General features: G+C 46.6%; 1 protein-coding gene across 1 annotated transcript; it reads left to right on the top strand.

Annotated features, from left to right (window-relative positions):
* The first annotated feature begins 1,691 nt into the window (after positions 1-1,691).
* LOC124864339 (serine/threonine-protein kinase NLK2-like) lies at positions 1,692-19,956 on the top strand. The gene is made up of 12 exons (XM_047359094.1): positions 1,692-1,991; positions 9,040-9,470; positions 11,730-11,859; positions 11,943-11,998; positions 12,191-12,297; positions 13,322-13,407; positions 14,167-14,376; positions 14,801-14,902; positions 15,331-15,417; positions 15,527-15,725; positions 15,925-16,018; positions 16,916-19,956. The coding sequence occupies exons 2-12, from the start codon at positions 9,163-9,165 to the stop codon at positions 16,962-16,964; spliced, it is 1,428 nt and encodes a 475-aa protein (XP_047215050.1). The 5' UTR covers positions 1,692-1,991; positions 9,040-9,162; the 3' UTR covers positions 16,965-19,956.
* The last annotated feature ends 1,008 nt before the right edge of the window (positions 19,957-20,964 follow it).

The following is a 20,964-nucleotide window of genomic DNA, read 5'->3' as shown; positions in this document are numbered from 1 at the left end:
TAGCTCCAGTAAAAAGGTGGTGGTTCTCAGCCCTGAGCTTCATAAACTGGCCCGTCTGCTCCTTTGTACCTAAAAAAAATATGAAAATACCAACAAAACAAAAAAACCCATCTTGCTTAATATCAGAGCAAAAATAAAGTCTTTTTTAATTTGACATTTGTCTTAATATGAAGAAAATATTTAAATATTTCTATGCAAATGTCTAAAACAAGCTCTTTCAAACGTTTAACTTCTTTACTGAGATTCATTTACATTTGGAGGTTTATTCCTTGTCGGGTTTATCTGGAATCAGAAATTATAATGCTAACTGAATTATAAATAAACTTTTAAAACATATAGCACATTTCTTCATTAAAAATTAATATTGAAAAGCTTATTTATTCTCAATCACACTCTCCAGCGATACAGTTGGATTACATAAAACTGTCCATTTATTCAGGTTAACCTTAATATCACTTGAAATATTAAATTGATTTTCAGTAACAATTAAAATAATAACATAAACTGTTAGAAATCACTTGTGTTAAACGTTCACTGTGATGACTGCCAGCGGGAGCTTAGTGCCGATAGTCCGGTCAGATCTCTACCGGGTCTAGCTCACCTCACCGCCGGTAGGACTGGCGAGGCGAGCCGGTTACTACGCCGGGAACGGAAAACTCCGAACACGTCGGAGCACATTTGAAATTAAGTGATGTCTAGATAAATAAAGCAGATATTTCACGTCTACATAGTTATATTCCCGCACTAAAAACATTGTAGAACTTAATTTGTGTCACAGAAAGTGTAATTTTTCACAATTTACTCACAGCTTTTGTTGCTATGGTCCGCCATGGCTTCCCCTGCTTGACCAATCCGCTTCGACCCGCAATGAATGATGGGAAATGATGGGCCGCGAAGGATACTCACAACGCATCCTTCAAATCGGGCAAAATAAGGACACATTTGTCGGCAGCATTTGCTCGGAATGATTCGTCGCCGCGCTGTGACGTAATCGGCCTACAAATACGGCCTTTGAAGGATGCAGCCCTGAGGCTGACTTCCGGGTCAGCCTCGGCGTTGGTACATTCCCTTTCCGGTTGATTTTCTGAAATGTAAAAGTGTTTCGGTACCTGTAAAAGTGTTTTGCACCCCCCGGCCACCGTACTTCCTACTTCCATGTCGTGTATTTAAACCGCTACATGAATCATATATTTCAATCAGATTTACGCAGTATCGACTGGACCAAACGTTGATCAGAACCAACATTTCTGGAAATACAGAATAATACAAGTAGTTCTGACCAAAACAGTATAATTATTTGTGTGGTTTGATTATGTTTTGCCATTATTCTTAAATAAAGCAAAAACAAATGGTTTGTTTCCATGTGGGAAGGAAGGAAATGGTAATGCTTCGGTATGAAAGGGGTTGGTGTCCGAGTGGATCAAAGCCAGAACTTCCTGCTAGAGGTTATCTTTTGCAGTCACAGAACCACATTCCCTTCCAGAAAATGACAGCAGAATTAAAAACGGACTTTGTGAAAGCGGGTTCGAAGTGACATGCATGTCCATTTCGTACCTAGAAAGCTATGAAACGACCGGACCCCTCCGTCGCTCCTGCCGGCCTGTTGTTTACAGCGCTGTTGAAGCGCCGCCCCTCCCCCACCGGCTCCCCCTCCTCTTCCTCCCCCTCCCCCTCCTCTTCCTCCCCCTCCTCCTCCTCTTCCTCCTCCTCCTCTTCCTCCTCATAGCAGCTAACCAGCTAGCTGTAGCTGACGCTGGAAAAACAGCCCGAACTCCGGCAGGTTTGAAGGGAACACTGAGCTCCCGCTGGAAGAGTCTTTCTCCTCGGTAAACCCTGAGCCTCCTCCAGGGCTCTGAAGGAGTCGCCATGATGGACAGTTAGCAGCGGGGTTAGCTGCAGTTAGCTCCGGGAGAACTGGAGCCTCTTACGCCGCTCTTCAGCTCTCAAAGGTCGGATTAACTGTCATGTCATCAGCCGTTCACAGCAGCCAGGTTTGTGCGTTTTATTCATGGTTCTGTTCTGTTTAAAATGAAGTAGGTCACAGCGGATGGTTATGTGGGTCACAGCCACGGATGGGTTAACTAGTCCCCCCGAACAGCTGGTTAGCTCCGGAGTTAACGATCATTTTCTTGGGAAACAGCCCAGAATGTTTGGTTTTTTTAGCTAAATCCGCTTCCTGGCGGCTGGACGGAGACACCACACGGTTCCTCTGGTTTAATGTTTGCTCTGTTTGTCGAAGATAACCGCTTTAACCGGGATTTGAACCGAGTTAACTAGCAGCTTAAAGCGAACAAAGGTGACAGGACCCATTTGTGACTGGGTTGGATCAGGAGATACATCCATGCTGCAGAGAAGCTGAAGTTGGTGTCAGATTCACAGCTCTGAAGGAATACAGGTCCTTCTCAAAATATTAGCATATTGTGATAAAGTTAATTATTTTCCATAATGTCATGATGAAAATGTAACATTCATATATTTTAGATTCATTGCACACTAACTGAAATATTTCAGGTCTTTTATTGTCTTAATACGGATGATTTTGGCATACAGCTCATGAAAACCCAAAATTCCTATCTCACAAAATTAGCATATCATTAAAAGGGTCTCTAAACGAGCTATGAACCTAATCATCTGAATCAACGAGTTAACTCTAAACACCTGCAAAAGATTCCTGAGGCCTTTAAAACTCCCAGCCTGGTTCATCACTCAAAACCCCAATCATGGGTAAGACAGCCGACCTGACTGATGTCCAGAAGGCCACTATTGACACCCTCAAGCAAGAGGGTAAGACACAGAAAGACATTTCTGAATGAATAGGCTGTTCCCAGAGTGCTGTATCAAGGCACCTCAGTGCCAAAATGCCAGAAGTCCAGTGTCAAGTACCCACAGTCAGTGATGGTCTGGGGTGCCGTGTCAGCTGCTGGTGTTGGTCCACTGTGTTTTATCAAGGGCAGGGTCAATGCAGCTAGCTATCAGGAGATTTCGGAGCACTTCATGCTTCCATCTGCTGAAAAGCTTTATGGAGATGAAGATTTCATTTTTCAGCACGACCTGGCACCTGCTCACAGTGCCAAAACCACTGGTAAATGGTTTACTGACCATGGTATCACTGTGCTCAATTGGCCTGCCAACTCTCCTGACCTGAACCCCATAGAGAATCTGTGGGATATTGTGAAGAGAACGTTGAGAGACTCAAGACCCAACACTCTGGATGAGCTAAAGGCCGCTATCGAAGCATCCTGGGCCTCCATAAGACCTCAGCAGTGCCACAGGCTGATTGCCTCCATGCCACGCCGCATTGAAGCAGTCATTTCTGCCAAAGGATTCCCTTACCAAGTATTGAGTGCATAACTGTACATGATTATTTGAAGGTTGACGTTTTTTGTATTAAAAACACTTTTCTTTTATTGGTCGGATGAAATATGCTAATTTTGTGAGATAGGAATTTTGGGTTTTCATGAGCTGTATGCCAAAATCATCCGTATTAAGACAATAAAAGACCTGAAATATTTCAGTTAGTGTGCAATGAATCTAAAATATATGAATGTTAAATTTTCATCATTACATTATAGAAAATAATGAACTTTATCACAATATGCTAATATTTTGAGAAGGACCTGTATTTCTCACTTTAACGAGTTTAATGAGTCTGGGTCACATTAGAGTAAAGGTTCTACACTGGTCCAACCGGGACTGAGTTTTCCACATTCATCAGGATTCCTGAAATCCAGTTTGGGAGGTGCATCACTGTTATTCTGTGTGGAAAACACTAAAACAGGGTTGTCCAGGTCCAGTCCTGCAGCTTTTAGATGCATCCCGTCTCCAGCACCAGCATCAAATGGACGTCTGGTTATCAGGCCTCTGCAGAGCTGAAGGACTGGATGCTGATCCAGTCTTCTGATTCTGGGAAGGAGAAGCGATCTAAACGCTGCAGGATAGAAGCTCTCCAGGACTGGACCTGGATACCCCCACAGTGATTTCAGAACTGGCCTACAGACCATCGTAGATCAGGACACAGTGAAGGACCGATCAATCATCTGATCGTGTCCATGTGTGAGCGGCAGGTCACAAAAATCAATCCTTCTTTCAATTCAGCAAATGGAGCAAACTGTAAACGAACTGATTTCATCTGGCATGGAAAAATAAATGAGGTTTTCTGAAAGAGAAGCCAGATTAATAATCTCATAATTTAAAGGAAAAGTTCTGACCCACAACAATCACTTAAATACAAAACAGTATTTGAGAATGCCATGAAATGTTAGTTTGACTGAAATTAAGGGTGCACGATATATCGACATTGACATCAGTTTCAGCTGATATCGGTATCGGTCCGATAAGTAAAACGTGGCCGATAATAATAACAGATATTGATTACCTTCTTGTCGCTGTTTGTTTTTCTGGAGGGGGAGGTGAATGGGTCGGCCATGTGGCGTTTGTTTGGTCATGTGACAGTGATGCAGTGGAGAACTGTGGGATGTTAGACTGTAGCAGAGAAGCAATGTCAGCGGCGTGGTCGTTTTTTTACACGGTTGAAAGGGCAGTGAGGTATATAATATCGGTTATCAGCTAGAACCGGTTGGCCTCGACGCAATTCTGGCAAACCGTCCGGCGCCTCAGGAGGGGGAAGCAGTGCTTCGCCAACACTGTTTATAGTGGGGGTGGGGAGCTGCTGACCTCGACAGAGGACATTATCGGACGGTAGAAGGAGTCCTTCGAGGATCTGGATGTTGTTGGGCTGTCATGGTTGACACGCCTCTTCAACGTTGTGTGGCGGACGGGGACAGTGCCTCTGGATTGGCAGACTGGGGTAGTGGTCCCCCTTCATAAGAAGGGTGACAGGAGGTTGTGTTCCAACTACAGGGGGATCACACTCCTCAACCTCCCTGGTAAGGCCTACGCCAGGGTATTGGAGAGGAGAGTCCGGCCGATAGTCGAACCTCGGCTTCAGGAGGAGCAGTGTGGTTCTCGTCCCGGTCGTGGAACACTGGACCAGCTCTATACCCTCTACAGGGTACTCGAGGGTTCATGGGAGTTTGCCCAATTGGTTCACATGTGTTTTGTGGACCTGGAGAAAGCATTCGACTGTGTCCCTCGTGATGCCCTGTGGGGGGTGCTCCAGGAGTATGAAATCGGGGGCCCTTTATTAGGGGCCATCCGGTCCCTGTACAAGCGGAGCAGGAGTTTGGTCCGCATTGCCGGCACTAAGTCGGACCTGTTCCTGGTGCATGTTGGACTCCGGCAGAGCTGCCCTTTGTCACCGGTCCTGTTCATAACTTTAATGGACAGGATTTCTAGACGCAGCCAAGGGCCGGAGGGGGTCTGGTTTGGGGACCAGAGGATTTCATCTCTTCTTTTTGCAGATGACGTGGTCCTGCTGGACCCCTCTAGCCAAGACCTACAGCATGCGCTGTGGCGGTTCGCAGCCGAGTGTGAAGCGGCTGGGATGAGGATCAGCTCCTCCAAGTCCGAGGCCATGGTACTCGACCGGAAAAGGGTGGCTTGTCCTCTTTAGGTTGGAGGGGAGTTCCTGCCTCCAGTGGAGGAGTTTAAGTATCTCGGGGTCTTGTTCACGAGTGAGGGAAGAATGGAGCGGGAGATCGACAGACGGATCGGTGCGGCTGCCACAGTAATGGGGGCGCTGTGCCGGTCCGTTGTGGTGAAGAGAGAGCTGAGCCGAAAAGCAAAGCTCTCAATTTACCAGTCGGTCTACGTTCCTACCCTCACCTATGGCCATGAACTTTGGGTCATGACCGAAAGAACGAGATCCTGGATACAAGCGGCTGAAATGAGCTTCCTCCGTAGGGTGGCCGGGCACTCCCTTAGAGATAGGGTGAGGAACTCGGCCATCCGGGAGGGGCTCAGGGTAGAGCCGCTGCTCCTCCACATCGAGAGGAGCCAGTTGAGGTGACTCGGGCATCTATACCGGATGCCTCCTGGACGCCTTCCTTGGGAGGTGTTCCAGGCACGTCCCACCGGGAGGAGGCCCAGGGGACGACCCAGGACACGCTGGAGGGACTATGTCTCTCGGCTGGCCTGGGAACGCCTTGGGCTCCCGCTGGAGGAGGTGTCTGGGGAGAGGGACGTCTGGGTGTCTCTATTGATTCTGCTGCCCCCGCGACCCGGTCCCGGATAAAGCGGAAGACAATGAGTACAAGTACGGGCTAGAACAGCGTTATCAATATCGATATCAGCCTGAATATTTATATCGGTGCATCCCTACTGTTAACTGTAAGAGTAAAGGACTTGTAATAGTCCTTCATTGAGCCCAAGGTTCTATTGGGCTCCATTAGGTTCTGTAGAAAACTATATTTTCAGCATTAAGAGCAGCAGCAGACATTCAGCTTACATTCTCTAGGAGTCTGGACGTTTTGGTAAATAATCGCATGCAAACATTAAAACTCACTTTTTACTGATTTCAAAAATAAATTCTGCCTTGCTTCGGTTAAATCGGATCTAGTTTTGTTTCAGTAAGTCCAGAAAATATCAGAAATGGAGAGAAAGAAAAATTGAAGTATATTTTGTGTATGTTTTCCTTTATGTTGTCATGGAAATACCACAAACTGCAGCCAGAAACAGCAAATACTCATTATGGTCCGATCAAGGAAAATCAGAACCTGCAGCTTACAGGTCCTTCTCAAAATATTAACATATTGTGATAAAGTTCATTATTTTCCATAATGTCATGATGAAAATGTAACATTCATATATTTTAGATTCATTGCACACTAACTGAAATATTTCAGGTCTTTATTGTCTTAATACGGATGATTTTGGCATACAGCTCATGAAAACCCAAAATTCCTATCTCACAAAATTAGCATATTTCATCCGACCAATAAAAGAAAAGTGTTTTTAATACAAAAAACGTCAACCTTCAAATAATCATGTACAGTTATGCACTCAATACTTGGTCGGAATCCTTTTGCAGAAATGACTGCTTCAATGCGGCGTGGCATGGAGGCAATCAGCCTGTGGCCCTGCTGAGGTCTTATGGAGGCCCAGGATGCTTCGATAGCGGCCTTTAGCTCATCCAGAGTGTTGGGTCTTGAGTCTCTCAACGTTCTCTTCACAATATCCCACAGATTCTCTATGGGGTTCAGGTCAGGAGAGTTGGCAGGCCAATTGAGCACAGTGATACCATGGTCAGTAAACCATTTACCAGTGGTTTTGGCACTGTGAGCAGGTGCCAGGTCGTGCTGAAAAATGAAATCTTCATCTCCATAAAGCTTTTCAGCAGATGGAAGCATGAAGTGCTCCAAAATCTCCTGATAGCTAGCTGCATTGACCCTGCCCTTGATAAAACACAGTGGACCAACACCAGCAGCTGACACGGCACCCCAGACCATCACTGACTGTGGGTACTTGACACTGGACTTCTGGCATTTTGGCATTTCCTTCTCCCCAGTCTTCCTCCAGACTCTGGCACCTTGATTTCCAAATGACATGCAGAATTTGCTTTCATCCGAAAAAAGTACTTTGGACCACTGAGCAACAGTCCAGTGCTGCTTCTCTGTAGCCCAGGTCAGGCGCTTCTGCTGCTGTTTCTGGTTCAAAAGTGGCTTGACCTGGGGAATGCGGCACCTGTAGCCCATTTCCTGCACACGCCTGTGCACGGTGGCTCTGGATGTTTCTACTCCAGACTCAGTCCACTGCTTCCGCAGGTCCCCCAAGGTCTGGAATCGGCCCTTCTCCACAATCTTCCTCAGGGTCCGGTCACCTCTTCTCGTTGTAGCGTTTTCTGCCACACTTTTTCCTTCCCACAGACTTCCCACTGAGGTGCCTTGATACAGCACTCTGGGAACAGCCTATTCGTTCAGAAATGTCTTTCTGTGTCTTACCCTCTTGCTTGAGGGTGTCAATAGTGGCCTTCTGGACAGCAGTCAGGTCGGCAGTCTTACCCATGATTGGGGTTTTGAGTGATGAACCAGGCTGGGAGTTTTAAAGGCCTCAGGAATCTTTTGCAGGTGTTTAGAGTTAACTCGTTGATTCAGATGATTAGGTTCATAGCTCGTTTAGAGACCCTTTTAATGATATGCTAATTTTGTGAGATAGGAATTTTGGGTTTTCATGAGCTGTTTGCCAAAATCATCCGTATTAAGATAATAAAAGACCTGAAATATTTCAGTTAGTGTGCAATGAATCTAAAATATATGAATGTTAAATTTTCATCATGACATTATTGAAAATAATGAACTTTATCACAATATGCTAATATTTTGAGAAGGACCTGTAGACCCAGAAGAAAATCGGCTTCAGTCGGTCAAATCCTGATCAGTGCATCTTCACTGAAGCTCCACAGTACCGGGTTCTTCTGGACTCATTACAGATTCATTAAAATCCAGATTGTGGCAGTTAGCGCTTCTCTACACCATTTTGTACAGAACCTGTGTTCAGCCCAGTCCGGGTATCATGTTCTCATGAAGCTGGTACAGACAACAGAACAAAGGTTCTACACACCAGTTTTTATGAAATCTCTGTTAAGTACATGTTGACCCGGTCCAGGTTTGATCCGTCTAAGTGTTCTGTTGAGTCGATCCAGTAAAAGGTCTGTAAGTTGATTTAATAGAGGTTCTGTTTTCCTTCACCTTCTGTGACCCATTGAGGATTTTCAGCCGATACCAACAGATTAATCCATGGTTCTGGGTTTATTTCCACAGCCATTCTCAAACAGTGGTGTGGTTCTGCTTAGCGGCGCCGGCCAGCTCCAACACTGAGCTAATGTTATCTGGGCCATACATCATGTGTTCTTCCTGTTTGCACTGATGACCCTGAAGGTGATGCACCCACGGCCCGTTTTAAATCCAGAACCTTCCTGCGGACCGGATTCTGGTTCTGGTCTCTCCAGATTACTTCCAGACCCAACTCTGTAGAAAACTCTTAATGTTTTTGATTACTTATGGTGATTCTGGTGTCATTTTTTAAAGCGTTGCAGCCCGCTGTGGAGACCCGACTGCAGGTTCTGCTTTCTGATGTCTTTCTGTTGACATGATTTGGGTTTTTCCAAACATTATTCCCAGTTTTCTCTCCGTCTGTGTGCAGAAAGCTGATGGGTCATGCTGAGTGAGCAGCGCCGGTTCCTCCTCTGTGCCTGAGTGGGACCAGCAGCAGCAGCTTGGTACCGTTCCCATTCCCTGGACTGCTTGTGGGTTCGGTGAGAGGAGGATGGCCTTCCACGGTGCTGGGCGGCAGACTGTCTGTGGAGATTTGTTTCCAGGCTCTGAGCTGGGCCACAAGTTCTTCTGTGTTGGGTCATCCTGCGGCGCACCCTCCACGGGCCTCAGCGCCACACCATGCCTGACTGGACCCAGCGCTCCGGCCGGGACCCCCCGACACCCTACGGCTCTGGGAGGGAGCGCCGGCGGCGGAGCGGCAGTTCCTCAGCCTTACAGTAACCCGGCCAGCGAGGTCCCGAGTCCTGCAGAGATGGAGCCGGACCGACCCATCGGATACGGAGCGTTTGGAGTTGTTTGGTAACTGCAGAACTTTCAGCGGGGGTTCTGAATCCTCATCCATGTAAAATAGGTTCTCTGATCTACCAGAATGCGGGTCCATTTGTGTTTGCAGATCATTCTGAGTCGGTTCTGATAGTCAGCTAATCTAGCATGAGGAAGTTCTGGTCTGGTTCTGTTAATCAGATTTACCCTGCAGATATTTTCCATCAGCAGGTCATCTTTAAACCATTTGAGTTGCTGAAATTGGCTTCACCGGCACTAGAAGGTCCAAATCTATGTTGATCCCGACCTGCTTTTACTTTGGTTCTGCTGGTGAACACAGGATGGAAACTTTGACTGATTCAAACATGAATTCATGTGTTTGGGTCCACAGGAACCGACTGGTTCTTTTGTTTCCATCAAAGTTCTCTGAGTTCTTGGCTGATTCATCATCTCCAGGTTATTAATGAGTTTAATGTTCCTCAGCAGGAACCTGGACCTCTGAAAGGCAGCAGGTTCAGATTTTCCTTAAATCAGAACCAATAATGATTGGATGTGTTCAGATGAATGAGTAGAAACTCGGACTGAAGGTTCTGTAAAGCCTTTAGCCCCGCCCGCTTTGTGCCCCACATCCGCCCTTCGGCGAAGCCCGCATCTAAGCGGACTTCGCCGAAGTATATTACCCACAATTCACTGCTGCAGATGACGTTCTGATCCAAAACCAATCACAACCGTCAACGTAATTAACCATCAAATCAGAATAATAAGAACTCTGTGAACTTTAGACAGCAAGCCGACAAATATATATTTTTACTGGTTTTCCAGCCTCAACATAGTAAGAAACCAGTGGGTTCAGAGTGATTCTGGACCAGTTCTGGGCCAGTAGATCATAACACTGAAGTTACCTTTCAAACAAACACTGGAGCAGCGAGAGTCTGGTGTATAAACCTACGTCACTTCCGGCACTTTCTTCTCCTCAAAACATTTTGCTTGTTGCAGTTTTAAATAGTTTTTTTTTAGCAACTGAAAACAGGCGCTGGTTCCCGCCCTTTTTGTTGCTGCGGTTACGGTGCAGAGGTGCAAGTCGATGACGTAATCTCTACTGTCCCAATTCTCCACTTCACTTATAACCTGCGCACTTTAACCCCTACATGCACTGGTACAAAGTACACACTTTATAGAGGGGCGTAGGGTGTAGTGTGGGAGTTGGAACCGGGCCTGAGACTGGATCACTGAGGCAGCAGGTTCTGGAGGGCGACACTGAAATCCCTCTGTCCAGAGAAGATCTCCAGCTTCTGGATCCAAAGACCTTCCCAGTCCTGATGGGATCAATGGTTACCTGCAGAGGGTTCTGGGTCTGCCCTGTTAAGGCACGCTTTAACTTAGACCTGTCCCAGAACCTTTTTGTTAATTCTGTGTGGTTCCACTGTGGGTTCTGAAACCGGGTCATCTATTAGATTATCAGCTGGAGCTGCAGGAGAGCTGCTGCGATCTGTGGAAACACGTTCCTAGAACCGAGTTCTCAGTAACTCAGATCCACCTGCAACTCAGGGTCCATCCAGGATTCAAGCCTCCCTACCTGAGCTGTTTCTTACCCTGGTGACCCGATTGGGTCTTGGTCCCTACAGTGGAAACTCGCTGCAGACGCAGAGCACAGGATGTCTGAGGAGACATGGTCCTAAACCTTCTCCAGACCCATCAGGGGCTCTGTGAGAGGAAAGACCTGCTCTTTTTAAACTCAGAGGTTCCAGGTAATTTCAAACCTAAAGGAAGAGATTTAAAAATATTGAATGTAAATATTTTATGATCAGAGAGGAGCTGCATGAACATGTTTACTGATCGTAATATTCAGCGATACTATCGGTTAGGATTCATCTACCTTCATGCTGACATCCCACCGCTCTGGGGGACGTTTAGCATCTCAACCTCTGCAGCAGCACACCAGGCGTGGGCCTGGAGGGCCCTGGAGGTCCGGCCAACAGGGCCGGTACATAGTCAGCTTGCAGAACTTATTGAATGGTACCCACCAGGTACCAGATCCATGCAGGCCTCAGGACCATTATGGCTCACATGCAGCTGCCATCAGCTCAATATGTTGATATTTTTGAGCAGCAGGATCTCCTCAAATGTCCTGAAGATTAGAAAGCTGAATTCTGAGTTTCTGAACTGAACCAGTGGTTCTGTTAGGCTAATACTCCTCCAGTATGTTCTGTTCCAGGATGGCTTTATGGTCGGAGGATTCTGTGTTTTTCCTGAACTGTGACAGAAAGGTCGTCTGATCCATCCGTCCTTCCGCAGGTCCGTGACCGATCCTCGGGACGGTCGGAAAGTGGCTCTGAAGAAGATGCCCAATGTCTTCCAGAACCTGGTCTCCTGTAAGAGGGTCTTCAGAGAGCTGAGGATGCTGTGTTTCTTCAAACATGACAACGTAAGGAGGGTCTGAGCGTGCTCACATCATCTCTCTAGGTGGGAGAAATGAATCGAAACGGTTTTATTGTTTGGTCTCTGCAGGTTCTGTCAGCTCTGGATATTTTACAGCCTCCGCAGATCGACTGCTTCGAGGAGATGTATCCTTTCAGATCAACCTGTCTGTCCCAGTTTCTCATCATTAACTGGCTTCATTTAATTCTCCTGAATTAGCAGCTGCTTGCTGCTCTGAACCCGGCGGCTGAAGGCTCCACGTCAGGGTAAAACCTGCTCAGAGGTGATGTGATGGTGTAGGCGGAGGTTCTGAGTTAGCTTCTTTAACTGCCTCGCAGCTACGTGATCACGGAACTGATGCAGAGCGACCTCCACAAGGTGATCGTGTCTCCTCAGCCTCTCACCACGGACCACATCAAGGTCTTCCTGTATCAGATCCTCCGAGGTCAGTCTGCAAACACTCCAGTGGTCCTCACAAAGCTTCAGGTTTTACCTCCATGTGCTGACTCACACTGCAGCTCTCTGCAGCACCATCACATGTTTCTATGAAATGCTTTCTCCGTTCAGGAACAGAAACCGGACCTCTTCTACCATAAGAATGATCGCGAGCCCTCGGGTTCCTGAAGTAAAACTACCTGCAGGTGGAAAATTAGGAAATTTAGGAAAGATGGAAGAAAAGATGGAGAAAGAAAAGTGAAAATCTCCAGGAAGGAACGAGAAAATATCACAGAACAATAAAACAATATACAGCATTAAAGTATTCTAGAAATGGACCCAGCAGTGGAAACTACCCTGAATATTCTGTGGAAAATGACAGAACGAAGAAGGAGTTCTGGAGGAGGGGTGTAGGGAAGAACCGGGAGGAAAGGTTCAGTTTTCTTGGTCTGACTGGGTCGACTCACAGATCTGTAAATTCCCTTTTAAACCGGTCCAGTTAAAAAACATAAAAAAATATCTAAAGAAATATCTTTTATAAAGCGGGTCATTTTCCTTATGAAAGGTCCGGTTCTTTGTTCTGTTCTCCAAGATTCTGGGAAAAACTCTTTATAGTTACATTAGAAGATTTTCAGGGAGGTTTCAGACTGATGAACATCTCTAGTTGACTGTTCTGTAGAACTGTTGATCCAAATGTATTCGGCACCAGAGGGGTTGGACTGAACTGGGTAAAGAACAGGTGAAACAAAACCTACATGTAGATGAAGTTCCTCAGGTCCCTCGAGTTCTGTTTTTGAAGCGTTTACCAACCAGAACACTGAACGGGTCAACAGAAACTAAAAGGAAGATAAAAATAAAATCAATAAAAGGCTTAGAAGAAACCAGAAGTGGACTGGTTTCTTCTGGCCTGGTGGTCCTGCTGCTCTGGACCAGGTTTAAAATCAGTTCCAGCAGAACTCAGAGGTCCATGTTGGGTCCTAATCTGTTCTTATGTATTAGTTTGATGGTTTTAACAGATGTTTGTTCCTGTTCAGGCTTGAAGTACCTGCACTCTGCTGGGATTCTGCACCGAGACATCAAACCTGGAAACCTGCTGGTCAACAGCAACTGTCTGCTGAAGGTGACGGTCACACCTGTGTTTGTCTTCATGGTTGCCCCGTTACCATACTGTAGCTTCTCCTAAAGTTCTGCATCACATCTTAAGTTGGACCATCGGTTTTTTTAAAAAGCAGCTCTGAAGGTTTCTGGGACAGATGTTCCTCAGGTGCAGAACGTGAAGGAGAGCAGGAGAAGGTTTCTCACCAGGCTGGACTGTTGGTTCCAACTTATAAGCTCAGCACAAACATTCAGTTCTGTTCATTTATGCAGCGCTAATGTCGTCTCTACCACAGCAAACATCCAAGTCAGACCGAGTCCAAGTCCACTAGACCATCTCTTCAGCATTCACTCCTGGATGTTCATGTAGCGACAGTGGAGAGGAAGGAACCTCCAGCAGAACCAGGCTCATTGTGACCGACCAGGGGTATGAGAGAACAGAACAGAGCAGAGACACAAAATAACCCAGAAGTACTGATCCAGGGGTACTTTCTATGTGAAACAACAGTAAAACGTTAAAGAGAGGAAGTAGTAGCTCCTTTAGAGGCTTCATCTAGGAGAGAAACAGCTAAGCAGATCAACTCTGAGCCAGGAGGAACATCTATATGATGGAAAACGGTACACAGAGGCAGAACCTGAAAGGGATTCTGGAGAAGTTGTGTGTTTTAGAAATGAACCCTGCAGAGATTCATGTCTCCTTTCTGTCTCTTATTAAACCAGACTTATTTATTTAGGCCCACAGTGGGCCTGGTTCTCCTCTGAACCTCCTTCTGTCTTTGCTCAGATCTGTGACTTTGGCCTGGCCCGCGTAGAAGAGCCTGACCCGTCGCGTCACATGACCCAGGAGGTGGTGACTCAGTACTACAGGGCTCCAGAGGTGCTGATGGGCTGCCGGCACTACGGCTCGGCCATTGACGTCTGGTCGGTGGGCTGCATCTTCGCTGAGCTGCTGGGCCGGCGGATCCTGTTCCAGGCTCAGAGCCCCATCCAGCAGGTGAGAGGAAGCCTTTAGAGGTTCTGCTGACACTCGGTGGGTCCAAACTGGTCTTACGTCTGTAAAACATGTGGTTAAACGGGCCTAAACCCAATTCATTTACCTTGATGTCTGATTCTTAATAATTAAACTAGACACTAGACATGAAACTTTCAGTCTCTTGTTCATTTTACAGCAGAACCTGATGTTTGTTCTGCTCCGGATCATCGGGTCCAATGTCCTGTAAAGATTTTGTTCTGGTTTATTTTAATAAGAAAGGTTTATGATATTTTCACAGTGAAGATGTTGGTGTGACTTTTGGACTATTTTTCTTAGAAAACTGCTCCAGGAGTCATCAGAATGATGGTTCTGGTTCTGAACCAGTTACAGAACCAGAAGATGTTTTTCTGCAGTAAAGATGGCATCTCTTTTTCATTATCTGCAGCTGGATCTAATCACGGATCTCCTTGGAACGCCGCCTCTGTCCGCCCTGGCTTCAGCCTGTGAGGGGGCCCGAGCACACATCCTCAGGGGCCCCCACAAAGCGGTACGTGGTCTCTGTTTGGTCCCCGCCGTAGCCCAGGATAGTGTCGGTTCTGTTTACGCCGCTGAGTCGGCTACAGTTACATGTTGATTCCTCACAGTCAATCAGGTGATCAACAACCAATCAGCCGTCGGCTGTCGGTTGCTGTAAAGTTGCTAGATTTCATTCCTGAACCTGAAACTCTTTGGCTGAAGGTCAGGAGGTAGGTGCTGGAGGTCAGCTTGGCTAATCCTGAGGTGATGATCAGCAAAGGTCGCTCAGACATGAAGGTTATCCTTGTTTCCAGGATTTCCAACACCTGTTGGTGGATCTGTTTGGACGGTTCAGAACATTTCTATGAATAACACAAAGCTGAAAATGTTGTCCTGCCTCTGAATGCTAACACGATCCTCACTGAATCATTAAAGCTCAGGCTGATTTTGTGTCTCCAGCCGTCGCTCTCGGTGCTCTACATGCTGTCGGACGGAGCCACGCATGAAGCCGTGCACCTTCTCTGCCGCATGTTGGTCTTTGACCCGGTGAGTTATCCCCAGCTGATGAGTAGCAAACCCTGAATCGGTCCGATGTTTTCTTCTGCCTATAGTTCCTACTGGGTCCAGCCAGTGAAATTTGAATATTTGTCTCCAGGCCAAGAGGATCTCAGGCAGCGACGCCCTGTCACATCCGTACCTGGACGAAGGCCGCCTGCGGTACCACACCTGCATGTGCCAGTGCTGCTACTCCGTCCCCAGTGGGCGGGTTTACACCCGGGACTTTGAGCCGGTCGCTGAGCGGCCGTTCAGCCACAGCTACGAGAACAGTCTGCTGTCTGTGTGGCAGGGAAAAGGTGCGGCGCGCTTCGTTCTTTTTGGGCCGGGAAGGTCCGGGTCAGATTCACACAAACACAGAGGATTTATGACTGGGCAGAGTTTTTTCTGCCACTGCTCTGCAGATTTCAGCCAAACTTAAGCTGAAAACTGTTGAACTCAACGTTTAGATGCCAGAATATCAATGAAATGGATTTTCATCGATGTTTTTTGTTCCAGAGTTGATCCATCGCTTCATCACGGAGCACCAGCAGGGCAAACGGGTTCCTCTGTGCATCAACCCTCAGAGCGCCGCCTTCAAGACCTTCATCAGGTGAGGCAGAGAAGAAGGAGACAGTTCAGAACCTGCTTGGTGTTACAGAAACCCAACATCTTCTCGTTCTTGAACCTGTGTTAAAATATGACTTAGAAAACTGGGAAGAGGTCTCAGGTGGTGCACAGGAGAGAAGTGTGGGGAACCTGGGTCCGGTCACAGGTCCTTCACAGAACCGGAACAGAAACATGGCTCCAGGTCACTCCACCAGTTCTTTCCTTCTCAGTGTGCGGCAGCAGTTCTGCCAGCTGAGCCCCAAACCCGTAGTTAGAAAACAGAGAGCTGGTCAGGTCCGTTGATGTGATGCATCTGGGAGAAGAACCAGTACCAGTTCATGGAAGGTCCACAGAATGTGCTGTAACATTTTCAGACATTCAGCGACGGTATCTGCGGGACGAGTTCTGACAGGCTGCTGGTAACTAATGCCTCTTTTTTACTGGGTCTATTCACTGGTTCTGCTCCACTCTGGTTCCATGTGTGATCAGCTGGGTCAGGATGTTATTAAATACAGCGCCCCCTACCTGCGTGTCCTTTTTCTTTTCTTTCAGCCTTCAGGCGGGGTTAATGGTTTGTAATTCGGAAATGATTTTGGCAAAATGTCCAACTTAAAAACTGGCTCATCCCTGGAGTTTGAGTCTGAGAAAAAGCAGCCAAAGTCCAAGAAAGTGTTGATCAGAACCAGTTAAACAGATTCTGGGAAGGTCTGGATCACAGGGTGGGAAATGGAAGAAATGAGGAGTGGATCCAGAGTTCTGGTTTTTATTTTGATTGGTTTATCATTGATATTTGTGCACATTTAGTGAAAAGGTTCTAAAAACATCACGAGTCAGTTTGTTGTTCGATGCTGAGGAAGAGGAGGAGACGTGGAGTTAAACACTGATTGTTGTTCCTCCTCAGATCGACCGCGTGGCATTCCTCCAAGGTGTCCAGGAAGGAGGAGAGATGAACGCTCCTCCTCTTCATCATCAGGAGGAGCAGCAGGAGTCTGACAGGGTTTGGGTCCTTTCTTTCTCCTCGTCTTCATCCTGATGGGAAAACCGGTGAACCTTCCTGACTGAACCAGACCGACCTCATGTTGTTGTTTTTATTTTGGTTCTCCTGCCACGTTCCCCGAACATGAAACCTGATCCACCCAGACACACTCCTCAGTAAAGACCAAATGCTGCTGATGTTCTTTAGGAGGAACTGGGAGGGACTTGGATCTCGTTTGATGAAGTCATTCCCGCCCGGTCCGAAGCCCTCTTCACGCTCCCCACACATGGCCACGCCCTCTTCCTGTTAAGCTCCCGAACTCATCACTCACTGTGTTCTCGTCTCGCGGCGTTGCCGTGGCGATCGTGATGCAACCTCACCAGATGTAGCAGGTCTAATCAACACTTCCTGGTTCTGTTTGTGGTTGGGTGCTTTCCGATCCTGATCCCAGATCATCGTCTGATTTACCTTCAGGGTGAAGATGCTACGATCAGGATGTTCAGCAGCATTTGTTTCCCTCAGACTTGCTGGTGTTTTTATTCCTGGCCTCGTCTCTAAGACACCAACTCCGTGTTTTTCGTTTCTTTGTGGTTCAGTTACCTCAAAACTTCCCAGAAACGTTCTAGCATTACTAGAACCGAGGATGGCCACAGAACCACAGACAGTTTCACACCTGACATGAAAGCATCTCGTCGTTCCTCCCAGTTTTACCTCGTTCTTCGTCTCCGACCCGGATCTAGGAGCAGGATTCACTTGGAGAAATGCTGCTGCTGTTCTGGTTCAGGTGGCCTATTGTAGATGAACCGTAGAAACCCAAACTGTGGCGCTCCGGTTTCCATCTTAGTTTGGATTAACAGGATCCATCTGCATCTGGATATATTTACAAACGGGTCTCAGAATCTGGTCCAGCAGCTGATTGTTCCTCCAGCCGTGTTTCCACATCTGTCAGATGATTTCACTGGGATCCAACAGAATATCAGAGCAGAATCTGCTAGGTTTTTTTTAGCTCACAGCTGTTCTGACCAGACGGACCTTCATTAGCCAGAAGTTGGGCTGTTTTGTACATTCAGCAGCCACTCACAGTGAGGTCAGAGGTCAGAGTTGTTTTCTTCGTTTAATTCTATGAATAAAATCAGCAAAAAGAGCCAAAATGAAGGATTTCATGATTCAAAGTTAGTGTTTTCCAAACGGTACCTGAGATGTTCTGTGAGCTAAGGTTTCCCAGATAGAAGCTGTAGGTTCTGTCCAGATAAAAACTCTGCTGCGGGGTTCTGTCTTCTGGGTTTCATTCTGGAAGACTGCTGGAGATCCAGAGAAGGATCGGCCGCCTACGCTGCAGCTCAGAGGGGGAAACAGCACCAGGCCCAAATGACTCCATTGTTCCTGAACCTTCTGTACACACACACTTAGGAGTCCAGAACCCGTCTGTATTCTGTCGTAACAAAACTCCTCTGAAAGGGCCAAGTGCATTTCAAATCTCAGAACCTTTAAGCTCGGATCATTCTTGATAAAGTGTATCCTGATCCAGTTTGTGTTTCCGACAGAATCTCTTTGCAGATGTAGATCTAGAACCCACTTTTGTTCATAAAGCAGGAGATGTTCCTGAATGAAATGAAAGAACCAAGGTTTCTGGACAAGCGGGAAGTTGGTTTTCCTGACCTTTAACCCCTGCAGTCGGGTCGAACGCTGCGCTGTGCTCCGTCTGCAGCTCTGTTGGTGCTGCCAGGAGCGTTCTTCCCAAACTCTGCAGGGAAACGGGTCAAACGCTCCTGTGGAAGCTTAAACAATCAGGATGTTAAATGATGCGACCTTGGTGGGAGAATAGAATCCGATTGGTGCCAGAGTTCTTCGAAACGGGTCAGAGGTGCAGGGTGTTGGGTCACGTGTGTTAATCCTGGTCAGGAATGTTGGAAACACGGCTCCCTGGAAGAATCTGCAGAATCAGCTGCTGGGAAGATCCGAGGTCCCAGGAATAATTCAGGATCAGGTTCCCTCTAAATGAAAACCTCCGGGTCGGCACCAGGACCCTCCTGTATATGTGCATGTGTATATTTATTCCCCGTGGAAAGCGTGTGGGTGTGGATGCTGTGCAATGCTCCGGTTTATGGACAGAACCATTAACTTCGTGCTTCTTTTATTTAATTCCTCTTAGCAGGTGCTTTATTAGGAGCTTTGTTGTGATTCATTAGATTCTGTTTCTTCTTCTTCTGGAGTCGAGGGAACGTCCAACCGTTCCCTAAAACCTTCTGCAGCGTTCAGGTTTCTGTAGGATCGTTTAGTTGTGGAAAAATACTAAACTTTGCTGCGTTTCAGTTACATTTCTGACCTTAAATCACACAACGAGTCTCTGAGGTGGCTTCATATCTGGTCAGATCTTCTTCTCAGATCATGTTGAGTCTCAGAAAACCTTCCGGTTTGCATCTAATCAGGTTCCTGCAGATGTTTCAGAGATCAGTTCATAAGAAAGCAGCTGGAAAATGCTTGGACCTGAAGGGAAAAATGGAGTAAAGAGCAATAAGACTTTATCTCCACTAGCTGACCCGTCGGCCCAGTTCCAGGGGGATCCGGTTCCTGTAACCTATTAAAATGATTACATTATAACTGGGGGAACTGCAAGAATCTCAGTGGTTCAGTTTGACCCAGAGCATGAACCCATCTGAGGTACTAGTTTGTCATTTGAGTTGCAGATGTGTTTTGGACTCGTCGTTAGTGAGACCCTTCCAGGTTAGAACCTGTGTTCCCGGCACTGTTCTGAGATCAGCCGACGTAGATTTAGACACTTTCCTTCTGATTATTAAAACTTGATGTTTATTAATCTCGATATAAAACGATGTTTCTGTCTTTGTTTTAGCTGAAAGCTTCTGTTTTTATTTTTGACTTGTTCCCGACAGATACTTGAATTTCTTAACCTGTTTAGAGTAAAGTAGTGGATGATGGTGAATAAATAAATGGACACTGGATCTGGTTCTGCTGCGTTCAGCTGTCTGATCTGTTCACTGGGTTCCTGCAGAACATCTGCAAACATCTCAGAGAATGAGACCATTATGAAAAGGTTCAATGTTTGTTTAATCATGAAGTGAAACTCAGAAATAAATCCATCACACGTAGATTGAAATATTTCAAGCTTTTATTTCTTATAATTCTGATGATTCTGCTCACCCAAAATTCAACGTCTCAGAAAATTAGAATATTGTGAAAAAGTTAAATACTGGAAACTCCTGGTGTCAGTACCTTAATTAGCTAATTACCTCCAAACAGCTGCAGAGGTTTCGTGGGCCTTGAGAGGATCTCAGTCTGGGTCAGTTTAAGACGACCATGGAGAAGACAGCTGACTGGACAGATGTCCACGAGACAGTCATGGACACCCTCCACAAGGAGAGAAAGCTACAGGAGGTCGTTGCTAAAGAAGCTAGTTATCCAGAGAGCTGTGCACAAGCATATTCATTGAAAGTTGAGTGGAGGGAAAAAGTGTGGTAGGGGATACCTGCAGCCTTTAAAGGATTGTCGAGCAACATCCGTTCATGCTGTCAAGTTGAACTAATTTGTCCAGAATATTCCCACTAGTGAAGGTTGTCTTCCTCAAACCACTGAATTATACTGAAGGTCAGATGGATGGAGAAGGTTGGAGGTCCCACAGAAGAGCAGAAAAACTGAAGCCTGGTTATTTAACCTGCTGGTCAGATGAATCGAACATGTTACCATGGCACCAACATGGTTCATTTTATATGAGCTACAATAATAATAATGATGATTATGATTATTGCTATTAATGATGAGGCAATGAAGAATCCAGGACTGGTCTGGTTTCATCTGGGCTGGTGGTCCTACTCATCTAGAAGACCTCACTGAGAGAAGAAGACTGTTCCAGAACCCAGGAGCTCCTTCTCCCCTGGTCCTTAACCCAGGGAACCTCATGGAACTTCTGGTCCTGAGATCTTGGGGATCTACTGGGATGTGTGGAGGTGTCAGACTAA

The sequence above is a fragment of the Girardinichthys multiradiatus genome, chromosome Y, assembly GCF_021462225.1.
Source record: "Girardinichthys multiradiatus isolate DD_20200921_A chromosome Y, DD_fGirMul_XY1, whole genome shotgun sequence".
In the NCBI taxonomy this organism is placed as follows: Eukaryota; Metazoa; Chordata; class Actinopteri; order Cyprinodontiformes; family Goodeidae; genus Girardinichthys; species Girardinichthys multiradiatus.
The sequence above is the reverse complement of the archived record's forward strand: the minus strand, read 5'-3'. Positions and strand labels throughout refer to the sequence as shown.

Bases quoted from the DNA above. Each gene is read 5' to 3' on its own strand.
- LOC124864339 (XM_047359094.1), top strand. From the start codon at position 9,163: ATGGCCTTCCACGGTGCTGGGCGGCAGACTGTCTGTGGAGATTTGTTT. The intron at 11,999-12,190 runs GTATCCTTTCAG...ACTGCCTCGCAG, and splicing joins ATCGACTGCTTCGAGGAGAT to CTACGTGATCACGGAACTGA. The intron at 15,726-15,924 runs GTGCGGCGCGCT...TTTTTGTTCCAG, and splicing joins GTCTGTGTGGCAGGGAAAAG to AGTTGATCCATCGCTTCATC.